Here is a 24029-nt window from a genome sequence, read left to right on the forward strand (position 1 = left end):
CCTCTGTAAACTGAGAAAGGGAAAGGGAAAAACCCTGCAAGCGCGAGAGTAATGTGAAAAATGCAGCTAGAGAGCAGCAGCAGCATGGCTCAGTTGCTGTGTTTTGTTCTCTGTGGGATGGGTGTGAATACATCTGCTATGGATTAGCAGGATTCACTTGGATACAAGTGATGAAGGGGTTGGGAACAAATGCATCTCATTACACAATGTTTCAGGCCTTTAGTGTGGTTTAAAAAAAGCTCAACAAAACAGATGAACTCTCCTACCCCAGATTTTTGGCATCACTCCAGTGTGAACCACCCTCATGGTTCTGATCTTCCAAACCACCACCCCGCCTCATTTAACCCCTCCCATCCCCCAAACTCCCTTCTTCTTCCATTATGCCCATTGTCAGCGAGTCTTAAGAGTCAGCGCCCACCCCAATTTTAACTGCTTGTTTGTAATATTTAACATTAATCTATTTCCTGTCTCTGACATCTTATCTCTTGTGCTCATTACCACAGTATCTGAGCCCCAACCTTCTATTCATCATCCTCCCTTCCCCCGCATCCAGCACTGATTATGTTGCATCTGTGATACAATTTGTGAGTTTTTCAAGGCAGGGTATATCTTTTGCTATGCAACATATAGGCTGTGTCTACACTAGCACCCCCCCTTCGAAAGGGGGATGAATATGCAGCGCCTCATTAGCATAATGGCGGACGCAGTACTTGGTAAGTCCCACTTTTGATCATGCACGGCTCGTCTACATGGGATCATTTTCAAAAGGACCCCGCACATTTCGAAATCCCCTTTTTCCTATTTGGTTAGAGGAATGCTAGTGTAGACGTAGCCATACAGTACTGGAATAGCAGAAACCCAGTCACACTTGAAACCTTTAGGTGTGATTGTGGTTCTGCTGCTTGTTACTAATGCATAATAATGAATATAGGGATGAGAACAATTACCAAACATACCCAGCAAGGGTTAATGTGTGCCATGTTATCAAGAAGGGATGCTGTCATCGCATAATCCCTTTATTTTACACTGAAGGTTCATGGGTACTTCAGCACATCTCAGTGGAGTCCAACATGCCTATCAGAGGCTTGCTACATTTTGCCCATGTTGTCGTTATGATGGATACATGGCTTCTGTGCTACCTGCCCAGACAAGCGGCAGAACACTGAGCATTTGACCAAACGCTGCCCTGATGAAAGAGCCTGAATAAATGTGCACTGTGGTGGTAGAAGGAGTTGTTCATTGGTGTTCCCCTCAGAGAGCAGAGTTCCCCAGCTGCAGGAGGGAGAAAGAACTGACAAGTGAATGTTTGAAGTTGAAGGCCTGTATCCTTGGCTGTGGCTCAGGTACATGCGGCCCAGCTCAAGACGGAGCATGAGACAAAGTGCCTTTTGTTTTCCCCTAATCCTGGGCTGGCTGTGTGCCATGGTGATCCCACTGCATAACCAAGAGCAACCTCAAAGTTGGATTAATGTACACCACCTGCTCTTAGCCCCCAGGTTCCAGTATAGGCTAGGTCTGGGGATCAGCTAGGCCATGCTTCCTGTCATGGCTGAAACCCCACTGCAAGAGTGAGGTGGCATGGGAACTTCTATGACATTGAAAGAGTAGGCCTGCCAATGGGGGAGGGGTAGAGGGAGACACAAAAGGGGCAGTTGCCCTAGGGCACAGTGCTTCAAAGGGCTCCAAAGCTGCTGCTAGTGGCAGCCAGAGCCTCAGGCCCTTTGTGGTGCTCTGGAAGCACTAACGGGGTGTGTGTGTGTGTGTGCGTGCGCACGCATGCCACGGCCCTCCCCCACTTTGCCGAGGGACCCACAGAGGCTGTTTGGCTCCCCTGTGAAAGATTCACCTATCCTAGGCAATCCTCTGGTGGCCAGCAGTGCTGGTCTCACAAGCAGGGTCTGCCAACAGGACAGCACAAAGCATCCAGATATTGCCTGACAATGAGCAGGGCTGAAAAATCACTTAGTATTAAGTCCAGTAACTATGCAACATTGCACAACTTGTTCATTTATTTCTCCCCACCCCAAAGTGTGCAGAAAGAAAAAGTAAATGCTGTGAACATAACAGAATCTCAATTTACCTTTCAATGTTTTTTTTTGCCCCAGAGTAAAGAAATTGGTCTACAGATGCATGAAGAACTCTTGAAGGTCACCAATGAGCTGTACACGGTAAGTTACATGTTCTTCTTACCCTTATTTAAGCTGCAGAGTGAGGATTACTGTGTTCAGGAACATAGTCAATATAACTGGTCATATATAGAGTGAAACATCATAGGTACTTCTGAAAGCTCCCTGTTACAGTTGCTGCCTTTTTAGAGTTTTTTATTTGTTGGAAATACTTGATATTTTTAATTAGGTAGGACAAGGGCGGAGAAAACATACCAGCTGTCCTTGTCCTACAGTGCAGATCATTTAAATCTGTAGGTTTTTAGACTACACTATGGATTACGTGATTTGGTTCTTGCAGTGAAGTGGAGTAGAGGCCCCTCAGGCTGCTTTGGGTTAGCTACAATATGATCTTTACCCATTGCTGTAAGATCTACTGCGGCTTTCCTGGTGCTGCTTTTAGTCCTGTTTCCTGTAATCACTTTTAGATGTCATCTGTGACTACAATTTCAGTCAGGTTCTGGTGACTCAGTGGTGTCACTCTGCATTGACATTGGCACGATTTAACTATAGTTGTATCTGGCTCTTTTATGTGAATTCCGCTGCCTGCCCACCCATGTCACATAGTTGAGAGAAGCTTAATCTTGCCATAAGCAGGTAAATCAGTATCACTTCTCTCCTGTAAGTTCTGTTTTTCATGCCTAATTCAACAATGCTGGTTTTCTCACAGACCTCCTCACGCTAAGTGAAACAATGACCCTGTTTGCTGAGCCTCTACTCTTGAAGTAGGCTTTCATGAGAAAGGCAGTAAAAGTCCTTGTATTGCTCCTGAGCCTTGGCCATCAGGAGTTTGATTTTCGTTTCTTTTTGGGTTTAAGGGTCGAGGAGGTATTCTAGGAAGCAAAAGGATATCTGCCTTGCTTAGGAAAACTCAGCCAATCTAGCCAAGTCCCTCAACTGTGTCCATTCCCAGGACATAAATTGCTCCACAGCAGGTTTATTTCTACAGAAAAATGGATAATTACGTTCCATCATTTTGATAAACTGGCCTATATAATAGAACGTGGACTTCTTCCTTTGAAATTTCTGCTAAAATCTTTACCTGTAAATGGCTAGTTTCTTCATTCTTCTATCACTCCAAATATACAGAGTACAAAATGTATTATTTTGGTTAAGCAGTTGCTTTGTATCATCCCTTGGGCAATCATTTAAAACGTGTAGCTTATTTTGCTTGTAGGATGATTCAGCTTGGCAGTGTTGCTCTGTGGTGTGCCACCATATCCATGATTGAAAAGATGTTGTGGGATTCTCAGGCCTTAGTAATGTTTCATAATGAATCAAGGGACTGCACATATGCTTAAACAGTATCTGACAGCTAAGTCGCTATTGTGTAGAAATGGGAATAAATTTGGAACTATTAACTCAAAATCAGTCTTCTCACACTTATGCTAATGGCGGTCTGTCTTCGTTGGCAGTAATAGTAATTTATCCTCTGTTGGCCAGCTACTAGTTGTTAACATTATCGGTCACATGGAACTAGCACATCTTGCACTGTGTAGCACATCAACATTACAGTATTGTACATCTTTATGGGACTAACGTTCATCAGGTGGATTGATTTTCCTGCTAGTTTTTCAGGTATGACAGATAAAAGGTAAAAGTTGTGAGCACTCCACATGTGCTTCTGGCCTGGCTAGAACCATGATGGAGATTTTGTAAAGCATGTGGAAAGTTTTGCACTGTTTAACTTTCACCTCAGGGTTTTGCTACCCACAAACTGGAGCCAAGGTAGCTAAATCCATTTTAATTCACACCTTTCCTTATTTTGATGTCAACTCAGGATGTAAAAATTTGTTTAATTAGTTAACTGATTAATGGGGGGTGGGTTGGTTGGGAAGCTGCTCCAGCCTGGCTGGGCTGGAGTGGCAAATCCTGCTGCAAAGCAGGAGAGCCTCCCTCCACAGTGCACCTGGGCTCACTGCAGACAGGCTGTTCCAGCCTTGCTGGAGAGCCCCCTGGCCACAGTGGGCCACATGGGGCTGGAGCAACTCCGGGACTGCATGGGGGCTTCTCCAACCACACCACTGGTTAACTGTAACTGGTAAGGCTCATCCATTTTGGGTGAGGGTCACCAGTTATCCATTTACACATTAACATCTCCAAAGTCAGCCCATGTGCATTTACTCTTAGGGTATGTATATCTCTAGTGCTGGAAGGTGTCCATTCCAGCTGGAGGGGATGCACCCATGCTAGCTCTCATGGAGTCACCATGCTAAAAGTAAAAGTGTAGCTGCGGTGATCAGAGTGCTGGGAGGGGCTAGTGGCCCTGAATCCATACCTGGGATCTCTACTGTACTCTGGGCAGCGAGGCCCCCCACGCAGCGGTCATCTTTCTGTTTTTAGTGTGTTAGGTCGATCAGAGTTAGTGACATTCTGTCTCCTCCAGATGGAGTGGACATATCCTGGCTCTGCTGTGGAGCAACCTGTATTTTGGAGGGAGTGCTCTATCTACTTAAAGTAACTCTGTAAAAATAACAAAATTGACATGTTACGTCAAAATCAAAAGCTAAAATAAGAGGCTCTCCACAGTCTTGGACCAAAGTAATAAAGTGTGAATTAGAACAGAGTTTGTCATTTTACTTTCCATTTGTGTAATTAATCCTTCAGAACTTCATCACAAGCTAATGTGAAGTTCATGTATAAATATATTATTCTCTTGCATTCTTGTTTAGGGAACATCAGCCAAAATGTCGGTCCGTGTAAATAGCCCCAAAGCGAAGTTTCGGTTTGTTTGTTTCATAGAAGTAAGGTTTTCTGTAGGCACAATGTAATTAATTGTTTTGCACGTGACAATGTTTGTTTCACATAGTACATAAATAAGAGTACCCAATTAAAGGCAAAATTCAGAAAATTGCAGAAGAACCATCATGTATAATTAACCCGAGGAATTCACTGTTGCAAGATATTGAAAAAAATATTTTTTTAAAACAGATTACATATGTGCTAAGAATTAGAATGACCTCCAGAGCTGTATTAAATTAGGATAAAAATCATAAGGTCTCTCAGCCCTTGTAAAGCTGGCTGGCATCTGCACTTAGGAAATTTCTTTCTGAAATTACATGTGGTGTAGGTGGCTAACTCTATCTCTGTATCATTTGGCTTTGGCTCTTGTCAGACAGGATGCTAGCCTGCATGGACTTTTTTTGGTCTGCTCCAACAGGGCAGTTAATATGTTCTTAAAATAACAATAGTGTGACAGCACCAACTCTGAACAGGACAGTAGCAAAGAGGAAGCCGTGCTAGTCTATACACTATCAAAACAAAAAGCAGTCAAGTAGCACTTTAAAGACTAGCAAAATGGTTTATTAGGTGAGCTTTCATGGAACAGACCCACTTCTTCAGACCATAGCCAGACCAGAACAGACTCAATATTTAAGGCACAGAGAACCAAAAACAGTAAGCAAGGAGGACAAATCAGAAAAAGATAATCAAGGTGAGCAAATCAGAGAGTGGAGGGGTGGGGGGGAAGGTCAAGAATTAGATTGAGCCAAGTATGCAGACAAGCCCCTATAGTGACTCAGAAAGTTCCCATCACGATTTAAACCATGTGTTAATGTGCCGAATTTGAATATAAAAGCCAGCTCAGATGTTTACTTGGCTCAATCTAATTCTTGACCTTCCCCCCCACCCCTCCACTCTCTGATTTGCTCACCTTGATTATCTTTTTCTGATTTGTCCTCCTTGCTTACTGTTTTTGGTTCTCTGTGCCTTAAATATTGAGTCTGTTCTGGTCTGGCTATGGTCTGAAGAAGTGGGTCTGTCCCACAAAAGCTCACTTAATAAACCATTTTGCTAGTCTTTAAAGTGCTACTTGACTGCTTTTTGTTCTGAACAGGTCAGATACCTTTCATCTAAGCTGGAATTTATCTCCTTTTCTTGGGCCTGATCCCTCACCTTTGACCTCAGTAATAGTTGTGTTATTGACTCCAGTCAGAGTAGAATTGTGGCCTTTGGCCCTCATTCAGCAGAGCATGTAAACCTGTGCTTAAACTCCTTCTTTGTTCAGCAAAGTGCTTAACATATGTTTTAAGTGCTTGGCTGAATTGGAGCCTTAATGAAGAACTACTTAGAAACATAAAGCGCTCTAGCTGAAGGCTGCAGGCAGTACCATTTATGACTAGTAATTTTGTCTGTGACCTTTATCTGGAACAGAATATTAATATTGCAAAACACAACTTGTGGTGTTAAATAACTAATGAACATTACAACATATTTTCCGCCTTCCTTTGTAGCTAATTAACTTATTTGCAAAGAGATCCCAGGGACACAGCTGTGGCAGCTTTTCTTTCTGACACAATAGTTTAAGACAGGGACAACATGACTGTTGCGAATGCTGGCCAGAAGAGGTGGGAGGATTGCAGACTGGGTTGCTATAGGTAGACACCATCGGGAATTAAGAGAGCTCTTAAAATAAATAGCTGTTCTTTTCCATTTGGGAATTTTCAAGTCCAGTTCATTCCTAGGTGCATTAACTGATATGAGGTGAGCGATAATGAGGGCTTTTTGCCCAGCGAACTTACTGAGGCAGTGATTTCAGTGTTACAGACTTCATCAGTTTGGAAAGAATAAATGATGATTCTTTTGTGCTGTCTTAGAAGATTTTCAGAGGCAGTGCAAACTGGACAAGGAACATATTTGTCTTTGCATGCATGCTCAAGTCACTTCCATTCAAGGCACTGTCGCCTTGGTTAGAAGACCCAGGTTCTTTATGCCAAGATCTTCACCTTCAAGGGTTCGGACACTTGAGTCATGCTGCCAGTCCCTGTATCCGCATACCGTCGGGCCTCCCACCAGAGATCTCCATGGTGCAGCTCACCATTGCCTAGGTGGTCTCCTTGGCATTGATCCCCACCAGCTGGTGCAAGATTCCTCCCTGTTGTGGCACTGGTCTGTGGCTCCACAGTATAGTCTTCAGGCCCCGACAAGGGTCACTTGGCAGACTCAGGCATCTACAGTGCCATCCTGGTCACTGGAAGGACCTTGTTCTGAGTCAGAAGTAGAATTGAGCCTCTCACCTATGAAAGGCTAATTGCCACCAGCCTGTGAGACTGGCCTGGCTCCTGTGGCAGTGGCATGGAGCTAGGGACAGGTGGCCTGCTCATTGGCAGTCCTGGAATCCATGGGGTGTTTCTGTTATGCCTGTTCCATATTTCCACTATTCTTCCCAGGCCACACTGGATAAACTGCGCTGGCAAAACCAGTTCTAGAATCTGATCATGGTGTCGAATTTGACACATGACCCAAATGGCAGGCCTCACTGCTCTAAAAACTTACGGCCAGACAAGCCATGGGAAGCTGCCCCACCACATGCAATGCAGTCATCCTTTTGGCCCCTGGATGAAGTGGTGGCAGACCCTTTGCAAAAAAGCAGCCCCTGCAATGACTTCAAGGAGCACCATTTTCAATTCCTGGCTCTTCCCTTTGGTCTCTCATCAGCCCTGATAATGTTTACAAAGTGCATAGCGCCAGTGGTTGCTTATCTGAGGCACTGAGAAGTACAAATTTATCTGTACCTTGCCCATTGATTAATAAAGGGTCAGTCAGGGGGTTAGGAGCGATGTCATCTTGACCTGGTTTGCTTCACCTGTTGTAATCTGGGATGGCTAATACATGAGAAAAATTCAACCTAAATTCTAGTGCAATGCACAGAGTACATTGGAGTAATCCTCAATTCTGTTGAGGACAGAGCCTGCCTCCCCAGGGCTTAGTTTCAAACCAGGGAGGACCTGATCTCGTGCACGTGTGTCCATTCTCTTACCACTGCTCACACATGCCTGCAGTTGTAGGGCCACAAAGTGGTCTGCATTTACAAGGCCTGGCACATGCAGCTGCAATGCCAGCCACTCTTGCAGAAGTCTGAGATGGTCTATGTCCCCATGTGACACAGCATGGACCTTATAGTCAGGGTCCCAGGCCATGTACTGTTGCTATTCACATGGTGGCAGAATCCTGCATCAGTGTAGGAGAGTGTTCCCTTTGTGGTTTATTCTCCATCAATCACCCTCATTTCTGGTGGCTCAGACCTGGGTTGTGAAGCCTAACTGGGCAATCTCAGAATGCATGGTCATTCGTCGAGTCATGATTACTCTCTGCACATCAACATCAGGGAGCTCAGAGCTGTTGTCTGCACTGGTAAGTGTTCCTATGTCACAAAATGCACAGTGGTCCAGGTGCTATGTCATATATCAACAAGCAAGGCAGTGCCAGATCATGTCTTTTGCCAGGAATCCCTCAGACTCTAGAATTCCTGAGTGAAACACAAATTCTATCTCATGGCTGCACACCTCCGGGGGTCACAACGGTGTTGGCAGATCAGTTCAGCAAAACCTTCTCATCTCTCTAAGAGTGGTGCCTCCGTGTGGACGTGGTCAGCTTCATAAAAAGCAGAACAGGAACTGGGATATTTTCTGTTCAATTCAGCAGATAGAAGCTATGGGGTTCTGTTGTACATCTTCCCCCAGTGCCGCTAATTCAGAGTTTTCCTGAAGATCAAGCAAGGCAGCGTGAAGTTGATCCTTATAACGTTAGCTTGACCATACCGGCATTGGTTTGGGATGCTGCTGTACTTCTCAGTGGCTACTGCATTACCCTGTCACTCAGGCAAGATCTGCTGTCCCTCAACCATGTCTGTTTTTTGCATCCAAATCTGCAGGCACTGCATATGATGGCTTGGCTACCTCATGGTTAAATGTGGAGGAGCAGCAATGCTTGGTCGATGTCCAGTAGGTCTTGTTGGGCAGCAGAAAGCCCTCCATCAGAAGGGCTGGCCTGACCATATGAAGCAGTTTGCTTGTTGGACTTTAGATAAAGGCATTTGGCCCAAGTAGGCTTTGCTGCAGTAAATCCTTGACAACCTTCTGCATCTCTGCTCCAAGGCCTGTCCCTTTCATCTGTCAGGGTCCATCTGGCCACTGTCTTGACCTTCCATCTGCCACTGAAGAGTAGGTCGGTTTTCACTCAGGATGTGTCTGTCAGGTTCCTCACGGACTTCACGTGCCTCTTGTCACACATCAGATACTCTGCTCTGCCATGGGACCTGAATCTTGAGCTGTCATGGCTCATGGGACCCCACTTTGAACCTCTGGTTCCCTGCTCTCTCCTCCCTTCCTGGAAGGTTGCATTCCTGGTTGCAATAACAACTGCCCACTGAGTCTCTAAGTTTAGGGCACTTAACCACAGAGACATCCTGTATGGTATTTTACACAGTCCAGCTGTGGCCACACCCAGCTCTCTGGGTGGTCTCACAGTTTCATATGAGCAAGGACATTTACTTGCCTGCTTCTTTGCAACACTGCTAAGTCGAAGAAGGAGCATAGATTGCATTCCCTGGACATCAGCAGGGCGCTAACCTATATTGAAAGGACCAAGCTGTTCCAAAAGTTGATACTATAGATTTATTTCATGGTGACCAACCGAATGAAAAGTCATCTAGCATCTGCCCAAGGAATTTATTCTTGGATCACTGCCAACGCCTACATTCGCTGACACTATGATTGGACAAAGGCGCAACCTCCGGAGATTGTAATGATCCACTCAAACAGGGCGTAAGCCTCTTTGGCAGTTTTCCTAGTTCAAATGCTGATCCAGGACATCTGCAGGGCACCTACCTGGTCCTCTGTTCGTATGTTTGCTTCCCATTATGTGCTTGTCCAGAAGGCCCAGGACAATGTTGGCTTTGGTAGAGCCATGCTGCAAGCTACTAGATCAGGGATGGGCAACCACGAACAGTGGGTGGGCTGCATGAATGGCCCTCTTTCATGTCAGTGGATCACAGCAGCCCATGGCCCACCAGGGTTCCATCTGCAGCGCCATGGCCCCTCCCCACACAAGCTGTGTCTACACGTGCACGCTACTTCGAAGTAGCGGCACTAACTTCGAAATAGCGCCCGTCGCGGCTACACGCGTCGGGCGCTATTTCGAAGTTAACTTCGACGTTAGGTGGTGAGACGTCGAAGTCGCTAACCTCATGAGGGGATCGGAATAGCGCCCTACTTCGACGTTGAACGTCGAAGTAGGGACCGTGTAGACGATCCGCGTCCCGCAACGTCGAAATTGCTGGGTCCTCCATGGCGGCCATCAGCTGGGGGGTTGAGAGATGCTCTCTCTCCAGCCCGTGCGGGGCTCTATGGTCACCGTGGGCAGCAGCCCTTAGCCCAGGGCTTCTGGCTGCTGCTGCGGCAGCTGGGGATCCATGCTGCAGGCACAGGGTCTGCAACCAGTTGTCGGCTCTGTGTATCTTGTGTTGTTTAGTGCAACTGTGTCTGGGAGGGGCCCTTTAAGGGAGCGGCTTGCTGTTGAGTCCGCCCTGTGACCTTGTCTGCAGCTGTGCCTGGCACCCTTATTTCGATGTGTGCTACTTTGGCGTGTAGACGTTCCCTCGCAGCGCCTATTTCGATGTGGTGCCACGCAACGTCGAAGTTGAACATCGACGTTGCCAGCCCTGGAGGACGTGTAGACGTTACTCATCGAAATAGCCTATTTCGATGTTGCTACATCGAAATAAGCTATTTCGATGTTGGCTTCACGTGTAGACGTAGCCACACTGGGGCACCAGAGCCCTGCACTTATCTGCTTCTCTTCCTTCCTCCCAGCACTTTTGGAACACCACAAATTGCCTGATTCATTCTCTGTCCCCGCTCTTCCTCTAACCCCCCACAAGCTAGGTCACTTCAAACAGCTGATTTGTGCTGTTCCAGCTGTGAGAGGGAGGGGTGAAGTGGGGACAGAGCCTGATTCAGGTGGTTAAGGGCTCCTCCAAAAGTGCTGGGAGGTATGGGTAGGAAGGGGCTCTGGTGCCTCACTGTGCAAGAGGTGTGGGGGGGGGAAGGGGCAGATGGGGGTCCACGGCCACTTCTGGGGTCCAGTGGGCCACCCCAATCCCACCCAGCTTGCCCACCCCCAGCCTGGCTGCATCCTACCACCCTTTTAGGCCCTCCCATCTCCCAGCCCACTCCTGCACCCCACTCCCGCCCAGACTCCCTACTCACAGCCTGCTTCTGCACCCTATCACCCCCCTAGATTCTCTAGGTCACTCCTGCATCTTCCCTCCCACCCAGATATCACAGCCCAAGCCTGCTTCCTGGCAGCCCCTTCCATCACCAAAACCCTCCTTTTTTCTTTGAGTGTCCCCGTGGGTGCTCCACATTAGGTGTCGAGCTCGCCTGGCACCGCAGATCGGATCTTCCAAGCAGTTTCTGCCAGACCGCGCATGCGCCAGTGCGCGCCGCTCCCTTGCGCGCTCCTGGCCACGTGCGCGATCCGGTCCCCGCCAGTTCCTCTTAACCGCCGTCGGCTGCAGACGGAATCCGACTAGGCTACGGCCAAGTTAGCGTATTCAATGGTTTTAACTGTTTTCTTTAAAGTTTTAAAGTTCTTAGGCTATTGTTAAGTTAGCCAGTTGTTATTTTCAAAAAAAAAAAACAAAAAAACCCCCCAAGAAACGAAAAGCGGGACGGCATTCAGTCCAGTCCTAGTAACAAGCGGAGCACCGGAGGCCAGGAGCCTACGGCCATTAGCCCTCCTGCCGCGGCAGGCTATCGGAGAGGGGGAAAACAGCACAGAGAAGGTGCTAAGTACCCCATTAACAACTAAAAGACTCACCAACAATGTCCTCTTCAGGATTCAAGAAATGTGAGTCTTGCCGAGAGGCAATGCCGGCATCTGATGGGCACAGTCACTGCATAAGGTACCTTGGGGAGTCCCATGTCACGCAGAAATGCTCCTTCTGTGCAAAATTAACAGCCAGAGCAAGGAAGGACAGGGAGATGCGGCTTAAAATGCTGCTATTCGACAAGGCCCTCCAGCCAGACGTGCCGGAGCGGCCGCAGCAGGAGGGACCCTCTGGGGCCCATAAAAGGAAAGCTGCCTCCCTCACCCCATCAGCGCAAAAACAGAGGAAAGTCTCCCCAACCCGATCCTTGCCGACAGCAACAGCGAGCGGGACGGGAGGAGTGCGCAGCCCCCAGCCGCAGCAACAGCTGATCGGCGGCGGCACGGAGAGCCACGTGGAGGCGGCTCAGCCTCCGATGATCAAACAGCCGCCCTGCACCGCAGGCAGGGCGGCGGCTAAACAAGCGCCGGTACCGGCGGCACCGCAGGCAGCGGCACCGACCCCCGGGGAACCGGTGGTGCACAGCGCTCAGGCACGCAGCCTGCAGGCACCGGAGGACACTGCCCGGGCAGCACCGCCCATGAGCGTGCTGAGCGCGGCGCGGACGGGGCTGAGATCCCCTGCACGTCAGAGGGTGGAGCCACCCCCTCAAGGGAGGGGGAAGGCTGCACAGAAAACAAGGCACCGCAGCCCCTCTCCAGACAGGGCTGCAGAGTTGCTTTCTCTCAGCCCTCCGCTCATGCTGCAGACTCCAACTAGAAGGCAGGGGTCCCCCCTAGCCTACCCGGAGCCCCCGTCTCCAATTTTACAACCAGCCTCGCCCTGGCTGGGACCACCCTCACCCTTCTTGGGGTTTGAGCTGTTGGAGTACTATCACAAATCGCTCTCTCCAGTGTCCCAGGTCTCTCGACGATCTCGCTCCCCCCGACGCAGAGGGTGTGCACCAAGGGAGTGGTCCAGGTCACCTTCCCAAGAACAGTGCCCATGCTGCCATGGTCGTCCCTATCACGCGGGGCATAGACACCACCAGCAGTCTACCAGGGAAAGATCCCCACAGACGGTCCCGTGTCCCCGAGGGCAATCGCGAACGGGGACAGAGACTCAAGTATCTCAGGGGGAACTGGTTATGGAACCCTGAGCTTTTCCCTTGCAAGCTTCCAGTGAGCGGATGTACCATCACCAACAGGAACCGGAAGGGTCCAGAGAGGCGTATCCTAGTGGTTCCTTGCTCTCCTCCCCGGACGAGGCTACGGCCCCGGGGGACGTCCATCCTCCGGACGATCTCAAACAGTTTCAAGAGCTGTTTAAAAGGGTGGCCTTCACGCAAGGCATCCAGACAGCAGAGGTGCAAGAGAAACACCATAAGCTCCTCAAAAATCTGAGACCTCTGGCCTCCTCCAAAATAGCAATACTGCTTGACGAAGCAATCTTGGAGTCCGCCACTATGATATGGCAGACCCCTGCGACTATTCCGCCTGTCCACAAGAGAGCGGATAAGAAATACTTCGTGCCGGCGAAGGGCATGGAGTTCCTGTTCAGCCACCCACAATCAAATTCCTTGGTGGTAGAGTCGTCGCAAAAAAGATCAAAAACATCTCAATTCAAGACAGGGGGAACAGACAAAGATGCCAAGAAGCTAGAGCTGTTCGGCAGAAAGGTCTACTCCTCCTCCACTCTACTGTTGTGAATGGCAAATTACGCAGCGCATCTAGCGAACCACAATTTCGACAACTACACTAGGTTAACCTCCCTCATGGACTCGCTTCCAGAGGACAAGAAACTGGTGCTCAAGGCCATCGTGCAAGAAGGCTACGCGGCCTCGAGGACGGGAGTTCAGATCGTCCTGGATGTTGCGGACACAGCAGCACGCTCCACAGCTACGGCAGTGGTGATGCAAAGGGAGTCCTGGCTCCAGACTTCGGGTATACCAAGGGATCTGCAGGCAAAGATCGTCGATCTTCCCTTCGACTCGCAGAAGCTGTTTGCTGACTCAACTGACTCGGTCCTTCATTCCAGTAAAGATTCAAGAGCCACACTTAGGACCCTGGGGATTTACACCCCTCCATACAGAAAGAAAAAGTACTACCCTCAACAAAGACGGTACCAGTACCAGCCACAGCGTCCCCAGTACCACAGGGGTTACGAGCAAGGGCGACATCAACAGCACCAGCAGTACAGAACTCCCAGGCGACGTTCCCAACAGAGCCGTGCGTCCTTGGGGCAGGGCCAAAGGCCACAAGTTTGACACACAGATCCAGGGCTGCGCCATCACTACCATCGCACAAGGTCATCCGAAGCGGTTATTCCACCATCGCCTCCGACCATTCTACGACCAGCGGCAAAGGATCGCCACAGACAAATGGGTGCTGGAGATCATAGCCACGGGGTACGCCATCCCCTTCCAGTCGCTCCCACCGCCACGACCTCCACCCAGGCCCCACCTCCAGGAGGCCTCCCATGTAGTGAGGCTCAAGCAGGAGGTAGACCATCTTATGCTCATAGGGGCAGTGGAAAGAGTGCCGGAGCAACTGCAAGGGAAAGGGTTCTACTCGAGGTACTTCCTCACGGAGAAAAAGACAGGAGGCTGGAGGCCCATCTTAGATCTTCGAGGCCTCAACCGGTACTTGCGCAAGCAATGCTTTCGGATGATCACAATCGCCTCCATCCTTACGGCACTAGACGATGGAGACTGGTTCGCAGCCCTCGACTTACAAGACGCGTATTTTCACATAACTATCCATCCGGCTCACCGATGATTCCTCCGGTTCATGGTAGGCAAAGAACATTTTCAATACAAGGTCCTACTGTTTGGCCTCTCCTCGGCCCCCAGAGTCTTCACCAAGACCTTGGCAGTGGTGTCAGCCTACCTGCACAGACAGGGGGTATTTATATTCCCGTATCTGGACGACTGCCTACTCAAAGGGGCCTCGAAGGAGGAGGTACTACGCATGATACGCGTCACAGCAGGCACGTTCTCTTCGCTCGGCCTGGTTATCAATCTGGCAAAATCAAAGATAAACCCCACACAGGACATAGAGTTCATAGGGGCACGCATAAATTCTATTACAGCGAGAGTGTATCTACCAGAGACACGTTTTCGGGCCATCGGCTCCCTCGTGCAAGTCATCACCTTCAGTCCTACGGTGCCAGTTCTGACGTGCTTACAGCTGCGGGGCCACATGGCAGCGGCGACGTTCATAGTACAGAACGCCAGGTTATACATGCGCAGCATGCAACACTGGCTGGCGAGCGTATACAAACCGGCACCACACACCGTTCACAGGGTGGTGTCGCCCACAACAGAGGTGCGCAAATCCCTGCAATGGTGGGTAAACCCCAAGAACTTGCTAACAGGGGTACCCTTCCACCAACCACAAATATCGGTTTTTCTTACTACAGATGCCTCCCTCATAGGGCGGGGAGCACACATGGGCGAAGAGGGGACGCAAGGACTGTGGTCCTCCACGGAGCAGTCACTGCACATAAATATACTGGAGCTCAGAGCAGTGTTCAACGCCTGCAGACACTTTCGAGACCATATACAAGGCAAAGTAGTCGGGATCAGTACAGACAATACCTCCACCATGTTTTATATAAATCGGCAAGGAGGAGCTCGGTCCCGTGCCCTATGTGCGGAAGCAGTCCGGTTGTGGAACTGGTGCATCGCCAACAATATAACCTTGAAAGCCTCGTACTTACCAGGCGCTCACAATGTGAAGGCAGACCAGCTGAGCAGGCGATTCGCACTCACTCATGAGTGGCAGATCCATCCCGATCTGCTACGACTGATTTTTCACGCATGGGGTTTTCCCCAGATAGACCTGTTTGCTACTCAACGCAACAAGAAGTGCCCACGATTCTGCTCCAGGGCAGGACTGGGACGGGGGTCCCTGGGGGACGCATTCGCGATCTCCTGGAGGGGCCCCCTGCTTTACGCTTTCCCTCCCACAGTGCTCATCCACAAAGTCTTGCAGAAAGCCAGGAGGGAAGGAGCCCGAATGATCCTGATAGTCCCAACGTGGGATCGACAGCAATGGTTCCCCCTAGTCCTGCGCATGTCGGACCGGCCACCGATGCCCCTTCCAGTGGCGCCGGATCTGCTCATGCAAGCCCAGGGGTCCATAGTGCATCCGCACCCCCAAGGCCTGCGACTACAAGCGTGGTTAATCCATGGCTCAGCTCCCTAGAGAGCACGTGTACGGAGGAAGTGCAAAAAGTCCTAGAAAGTAGCAGGAGGACTTCCACCAGGAAGACCTACAAGCAGAAATGGACTCGCTTCATGGCATGGTGTTCTACCAAACAGCTAGCCCCCCTTTCGGTGCCTATACCTGTAATATTAGAGTATTTACTGGACCTCAAGAGAGGAGGACTCTCACTATCCTCGTTAAAGGTCCACCTTGCCGCCATTTCGGTGTTCAGGCACGAAGAGGAAGGGCACACGGTGTTCGCCCATCCCATGGTTACCAGGTTCCTCAAAGGGTTGGTAAATCTATACCCCCCTCGGAAACCGCTTCCATCTTTGTGGAACTTGGACCTGGTGCTTAATGCGCTAACGGGACCACTGTTCAAGCCTTTGGCCACGGTTTCCCTCCGCCTCCTTACGATAAAGACGACCTTTCTTCTCGCAATCACATCAGCTCGCAGGGTGAGCGAGCTTGCGGCAGTTATGGCAACGCCACCCTGCACTGTTTTTTCCAAGGAGGCGGTAACCATACGGCTGCATCCAGCCTTTGTTCCTAAAGTTTCTTCTGAGTTTCATATTAACGAACCTATCGTTTTACCCTCGTTTTATCCAAAGCCTCATAACTCTAACAAAGAGGCGCGCCTACACCTCCTGGACGTGAGGAGGGCGCGAGCCTTCTATATAGACAGGACCAAGTCCTTCCGGAAAACGGATAGACTCCTAGTCTCTATCGCTCCCAAATCAAAAGGAGAAGGTCTCTCTTCGCAGAGAATCTCGAAGCACATCGTATCCTGCATAAAAATGTGCTACGAACTCAAAAAGACTCCTTTACTGGTCACGCCCAGGGCTCATTCCACTAGGGCGGTGGTGGCATCAACAGCCTTTTTCAAGGGCGTTGCGCTAAAAGACATTTGCAGAGCGGTGACCTGGTCATCCTGTGACACCTTCGCCAAACATTACACCCTTCACAGGGTATTCCAAGAGGATACCCGTCTCTCGACAGCGGTCCTCTCGGGGACAAGCTGCACGTAATCCGATTACCCACCTCCTATCTTGGGTTACTGCTGGGTAGTCACCTAATGTGGAGCACCCACGGGGACACTCGAAGAAGGAAGAAAGGTTACTCACCGTAGTAACGGTGGTTCTTCGAGATGTGTCCCTGTGGGTGCTCCACTTCCCGCCCATCCTCCCCGCTTCGGATCTCTGTTTAGTGTTTTGCAGGAGCATCCGAGGCGGTTGGTCAAGGTACTGGCGGGGACCGGATCGCGCACGTGGCCAGGAGCGCGCAAGGGAGCGGCGCATGCGCAGCGCATGCGCGGTCCGGCAGAAACTGCTTGGAAGATCCGATCTGCGGCGCCGGGCGAGCCCGACACCTAATGTGGAGCACCCACGGGGACACATCTCGAAGAACCACCATTACTACGGTGAGTAACCTTTCTATTTGGCCCTACTTCAAAGCCTAGGGAGGCCCACAAAATCTACCATCCGTAGCCCTTCTGAGGCTCTGCGGTGGGGCCAAAAATAGAGGTGTGATTTGTTTTTTGTTTGTTTTGGTTTAGTTTTGTTTTTTTTCCTGTAGGTCAGTGGCCCCCAACCCCATAAATGCTTCCTGCCCCTGCTCTATGCACTTCAGGTAAAACGTGGGGAAGGGAGGCCTTCTTTTAGCCACAATGATTATAGTAATTTAGGAAAGAGGACATTGAAAATGGTGTAACGTGACTAGACTGTGGTGGAAGTAAGTTATGTTCTATGGTGTTCTCTCATAGTCTGATTTAAAAGGAAAATATCTTTTCTTGCCCAACAAACATGAGGCCTGAGCCAGTCCATTAATGTCAATAGATTCTAGATGATGATTGTGTTCATAGGCCCAGGCCCAGACTTAAGCACCATGGTAGGTACAGAAGCTCAAACATAAATAACAAATAATTATGCTGCAAGTTGCTGTGTGGGCATGGCTGTACCTAGGCCCTGTGAATACTTCACAACCTGAGAACCAGAGCCTGCTATTTACAATACCAACTGGGCCAGGGTTTCACTGTAGTCCTTCCAACTACACTAGTGCATTTTGGATCTCAAGAAATGCCTGGGAACCTTCTCTCTTGTTGTAGCCAGATACAGCCCAAAGTGTAGCCATGTATCTGTTCCTCTGTGTTTTCAGCAAAAAGAAGCAGGATTGGGGCAGAGGAGGGGTTGTATGAAAGCTCAACAAACCTTACTTCCTCATTGTGGTAGATGTCTGTCTGGTTTGTGGTTTGTGATTTTCTTTAGGGAAGCTGCAGTTGCAAATACATGTGGAAAGTTATGGGCTTTGTGAAATGACACAGGACAGGGCAGAAATAGGACACAAACCTCCATTCATTCCTCTTTCCAATCTTAAATTATAAACCACAGAGACAGCACATTTCTGGGGAACTTTGATAAGAGATTTGAAGCTCATTTAGCGGCTGTGTTTACGCTTGGCTGGGAAGAAGATCTTATGTTTCAGTCAAACCTCCTCTTCCAAGCAAAACACTTTAGGTTCTTGTTTGATAGCCACAGCTGTGGAAGATGCTGTGTTTTCTTCATTGGGACTTGTGCAAATTTCATTTTTATTCTGCTTTTGATTTTTCTGAATGCACACTCCTGGCAACTTAACTGATTTTTTCTTTGCTCCCCTTCGAAGCAATGACAGTTTCTTGTCTTTGAATGAAAGCTACATAACTTGGCTCAGCTTTGTTCAAATTCAGCCAGAGCTCATAGACAGCAGTGTGCATGACTCAAGTTGTGGAATTGGCACAGGGAATCTGGGATTTGCCCAGGGTCATGCAACAAGTCAGTGGCAGAGCTAGGAAGCGAGAGCTGAGGTGAAATGCTGAGCTTACCGAGGAAGTGGGAGTTCTGCCGACTCCCGCACCCGTAGCTGAATCTCAGGATCATAATTTTCCCCAAAGCTTATGTCATGAATGAATGTCTTTAAAGGGTTAAATGCAGAGAGAGTGGGTTCTCTGTTGGCAAGTGGCCAAGTGAGCCAGTGGGGGGAGAGAGCGGGATGTTTGAATTGAAGCAGTTACCTGCTGAGGGGTCTTTCTTTTGTGTGGTTAGAGGAGGGAGAGACAGAGATATTTAAGGCTGAGCAGGCTTAAAGAATTCAGTAATTATCCAGCTATCAAAGAAATCTGGGCATACGGATATGTAAGTAGGAAGGAAATATTTAGTCACACATGATCAGGTTACTTTTTGTTTTGGGTTTGGTGTGGGACTTCTCAGGCTGGCTGATGTACCCTCCTGTACACTTTAACTTTTAAACTGAATCCCAAGGAAGTAATTCTCTGTGCTTTAATCTACCCTTTTTAGTTGCTCTGTAACACCTAGCAACCAAGTATGCTTTGTCACATATATCTTTTGTTTTCTTAATACATCACCTGTTTTTAAGGCAATGATTTCATTCCTGTGTCCTAGAAAAGGGTCTATGTATATTCATGCCTAAGACTAAAAGGTCAGTTATCTATCACATTGCAGCTTAATTTCTTCCTCTTTGTTTTCAGGCTGTCTTCTAAGGGACGGTAAAAGTGTGTCTGCCAGGTTTTAAAGAAGGGCTTTCTCACTTGGGTGGTGGCAGCTACCTGCAAGCGTCAGGGAATCTGTGACCTTGGGAAACTTAAGTAGAAGCCTGTAGAGGCAAGGTGGTATTAAGGATTCTTGTGGGCCCCCTACTGCATTTGGAGAGTCAGCCTTGACACTTTAGGAAATATTTTAGTGCCACTATTGGCAATCAACTGACATTTTTAAAGGAACCTTTTGCTCATATGACAATTCAGTTCAGAGGACATCCTTTTGGTTGAACTATATTTGCTTTAAATTGAGTCAGAAGGATCTAATTGCCAGCAGGTATTAATAATTACTCGACTTGTTTTGTGTTCAAACAAAAGCTCTTCACTCCCCCCACCCCCGCTTGTCTTTCTGCCCACATGAAAAATTGTTATCCTTTCACATTATAGAATGTGCATTTCAAAGAGTTGGTCTTATCTTGGATGGAGATTATAAAAAGGGCTCTGGGTTGGAGAAAAGACTTGTTTGAAAAGGTGTGTGTAGCTATTACGGAGAAAAGAGGAATTATTAATGAGAGTATGGAAGCTGATTTATTTTGTTTTTAATAATTACCTTGGGCCAAATTGCCATTTATGAAGTTTAATGCTGTCTATGGGTCAAGGAGATTGTGAGATCATAGATGCATGGAGCCTGATTGTTTTGTCTAGTATGGCTGCAATGGGAAAAGAAAGCTATAGGTGCGGCCATAATAAATTCATGGCATTGAAAAACATGTCATGGATGGTGAAATCTGGCCTCCCCATCATGGAATCTGGTCTTTTGTGTACTTTCACCCTATACTATAGGGATTTCAAGAGGGAGGCTGACGTTTCTCAGATTGGTGGTCCTGACCCAAAAGAGAGAGGTGGGTGTGTGTGGGGGGTGGGATCATCAGTTTTTTTTTGGGAGGGGCTGTCATGGTACTGCCACCCTTACTTCTGTGCTGCTTTCAAAGGTGGGCAGCCAGAAAGTGGCATCTGTTGACCAGGTGTCCAGCTCTGAAGCTAGAGCCCTGCCAGCAGCTGCACAGAAGTACCATACTTATTACCGTAAGTAATGATAGTTGTTGCCCCAAGTTCCCAGTGGTGGTGGGGGATGCTACATACTGCTATAGAAGAGCCAATATAAGGTAAGAGGCCATCAGTGGTTTGTTGTAAAGATCCTCAGAGGATTCTTGTGAGGTGGAGTGGGATGGAGACAATGGCATGGAGTGGTTATCACCCCTATTCCTTCTAGAGCCTGAGTGTCCTGGAGCACCTCTAGAGGACCATCAGTCATTTTGCATGGGTAGAGAGGCCCAGTCTCTGGCACACCACCTGCCTTGATCTATAGCCTCCATTCAGTTTCCAATATGTTATACAAAAACAACAAGCACCTTATAGACTAACAGATATTTTGTAGCATAAACTTAAGTGAGCAAAGACCCACTTAATGTGTTGTAGGACAGTAAAATATGCTCTGTTATGTCTGTCCCATTTGGAAGCTAGAACAGTACAGTGCTAATGAAAAGCAAATGCCATGTTTACTCTGCAGTCTCACAGAAGTGTGCTGCTAGGGACCATCAAAAGCAAAGCCCAAAGCCATGGTGGATCTCAGAGGCCAGAAAGATGAAATCCAGCACATGTCCCAAAGGGTTCGGTTTGGATTCCAGCAGCCATCTGAAGAACCAGTTATATAACAAGGTGTGCTTTAGGCCAGAGCTGTCCCTCCACTTCATTTTTAGCCAGGGATATGGAGTTATTGGTCTCTGGAAAATCAGTGGCTCATAAAGAAAGTCCTTGTAAGTTTATTTTCTTTACCACTGCCTAAAGCGGGGAAGGATGGGGTGGCAATAAACTCTCTGTTCTATTCTGCAACAATATCATGCTGTAGTTCAGTATCTCCTAACTATTGCTCTTTCCATCCCCATCCTTGAGTCAGACAGTTATAAAGGGCTCTCCAACCTCAGACAAGGGCTAGTGAGTTACATTCAGTCATCCTCTCCCTTCTGGTTCTTTCCTCTCACTCTACTTCCTTATTCAAAGAATGCTAAGAAATGCTTACCACGAAAAGTTTAGTAGATCAGCTTGACAGCCCTGGGCCATTTCTTAAACTGGATTAAGTCGTCCCAGCTCCGTTGATGTCAGTGGTGCTGCACTAATTTATAACAGATGAAGATCTGGCACTGTGTTGGCTTGGGCTGATTAAAAGAAGGGGGAGCTAAAATACTCCTCAGTCTGACAAGAACCGTAGGGAAACGCTGGCATAAGTGCCCAAAAAATTGGGACACCATCAAAAAGGCAGAAATTTAGTGTGGGATCAAAGACCAAGATTTCAAAGGGCCTAATGATTTTAGGTGCCCAGCTTGAGATGGCTTTCTGATTTTCTGAAAACCAGGCTGTTTATGTCCAGAATCTGCTCCCCAAATCATTAATAAAAATTGTGGCCAGTATCTTTGCCATGAAGAGCATTTCCTGTGAGGTAGATACACTGAGTGATGTTCAAATCCTTGGAGTCAGTTATAGTCTTGCCATTGAACTCAGTGGACTTAGGATTTAAAACCGGGAGTCTACCCAAGTTACTCTATAGAGGTGAAAGGGACTGGGTGGGACACAGCGATGAATGTAGCTGTGAAGAGAGGGCCACGTCTGATGATTTGGGGAGGGCTGAGGGGTGGCCATCTCTACCAGGAATGTGCTTACACAATTTAGGAAAAAAAAAAAAAGAGCTTGTCTGCAAAAACACAACTCTTGTTTCCATGTTACAGATTCGTTCACTGGTTCTTGCCTTACAGCAGAAATCTTATAGAATGTAATTGACTATGAAAAGTTTATTTTAACCAGCCTGTAGAATTGAATGCAGAATGATCTTCCAGCTGCAATTTACAAACTCTTCACAAACCCATCCCCTTGTCACCTCTGCTTCTTCTAGTTCAGCCTGGCACGCCTCTCTCTAGCTCATTTGATTTATGAGGGGTGCTCCTTAACTTTGGACTTGCATATGCTGATAGCCCTTGCATACTGGTGTCCTTGGGCTGTCTCTCAAATATGGACACGAACATTCTGAGTCAGGGGACTGTTTAAGGAATGTTACTGATACAAATGTCTCCCCATGTCAGCTGTGATCCAGTTAAGTGCTGATTGCTTTTCTGACAGCAGTTGAGAGCGAGCCTCGCAGCCTGAGTCCAGAGACTTGCATGAGCACACTAAAAGTTGTCAGGTAGACATTATAGCTTGAACTGGAGCTTCCGTGGGGTTAGGTGGGGCTGGGTGCAAGAGCCCAAGCCACACTGGCAAAGCAATATCTATGTGGCTATTTTTAACGTACTAGTGTCTGCCCCATTAGCGCATGTTTGTGGGCTCAGGTTAAGAGGCAAGCTCCCAAATGCAGTGCAGCCAAAGCCCAAGTTCCACTGAAGATGATGGATAGTAACAGAGAGTAAGCCGTGCTAGTCTATACACTATCAAAACAAAAAGCAGTCAAGTAGCACTTTAAAGACTAGCAAAATAGTTTATTAGGTGAGCTTTCGTGGGACAGACCCACTTCTTCAGACCATAGCCAGACCAGAACAGACTCAATATTTGAGACACAGAGAACCAAAAACAGTAAGCAAGGAGGACAAATCAGAAAAAGATAATCAAGGTGAGCAAATCAGAGAGTGGAGGGGTGGGGGGGGAAGATCAAGAATTAGATTGAGTCAAGTATGCAGACGAGCCCCTATAGTGACTCAGAAAGTTCCCATCACAATTTAAACAATGTGTTAATGTTTCGAATTTGAATATAAATGTCAGTTCGTCCACTTCTCTTTCTAAAACGGAGCAATAATTTCTCTTCAGTAACACACATACCTTGAGGTCATTGACAGAATGCCCCATTCCATGAAAATGGTTGTGAGATGTCACATCTTCCAGAACTGAGCCCTTGTTAATCTCTTCCCTGATAGTTTAGTTGCATCCTGTATTTTAATGCTGTCATCATACTGCAGTGATGGTGCTTTAAAGGCTGAGAGCTCAGTTTGGAGAGAGTGGCTCTGTTGCAGCATTGGGTCTGAGGTGCAGAAAGGGCTCATGGCACCTGGGGGCTGTTGTCTGTTCTCCATCCTTGTGTTAGGAGGCGCTTGGAGCTCCTTCAAGTCCCGTTTTAAAACCTTACTTCTCAAAGCCACCAGCATGGCAGCGCGAGTTTGGTGTTTGTAACTACAGTTCTATTGCTACCTGCTTGCTCACAGCGGTAAATGTCGTCCTCCGTGCCTGAGGGCCTAACAGATCAGATTGGGCCTGAATAACTCCCTTGAAGGAGGGTGTTAGAAAAAATCTTAAACCCTTTGGAAGTGGCATCAGCCTGGGTCTCTTTCTCTGTCTGTCTGTCTGTGCACTCTGGGGCCAGCATGGGGGCCCCAACCCCTTTTCTGCCTAAAGAGCAGCCCACCCAAAAACAAGTGAAGACAAAAGGGGTAGAGCCACAGGGGGAAGCAGCCAGTTCTAACAGCTGGTGTAAAGCACACACCCACATAGAAAAGAAGAGA

The 24029-nt window shown here is 48.1% G+C and overlaps 1 protein-coding gene across 1 annotated transcript in view; it reads left to right on the forward strand.

The window, feature by feature from the left end:
• Positions 1-24029, forward strand: part of SRGAP3 (SLIT-ROBO Rho GTPase activating protein 3) — a 246744-nt gene that overhangs the window by 158638 nt on the left and 64077 nt on the right. Inside the window, exon 4 of the mRNA XM_075005212.1 lies at positions 2106-2168. Within this exon, the coding sequence (XP_074861313.1) occupies positions 2106-2168 (63 nt within the window). The remainder of the gene's footprint in view (positions 1-2105; positions 2169-24029) is intronic.

Source organism: Carettochelys insculpta, chromosome 11, assembly GCF_033958435.1.
Source record: "Carettochelys insculpta isolate YL-2023 chromosome 11, ASM3395843v1, whole genome shotgun sequence".
Taxonomy (NCBI): domain Eukaryota; kingdom Metazoa; phylum Chordata; order Testudines; family Carettochelyidae; genus Carettochelys; species Carettochelys insculpta.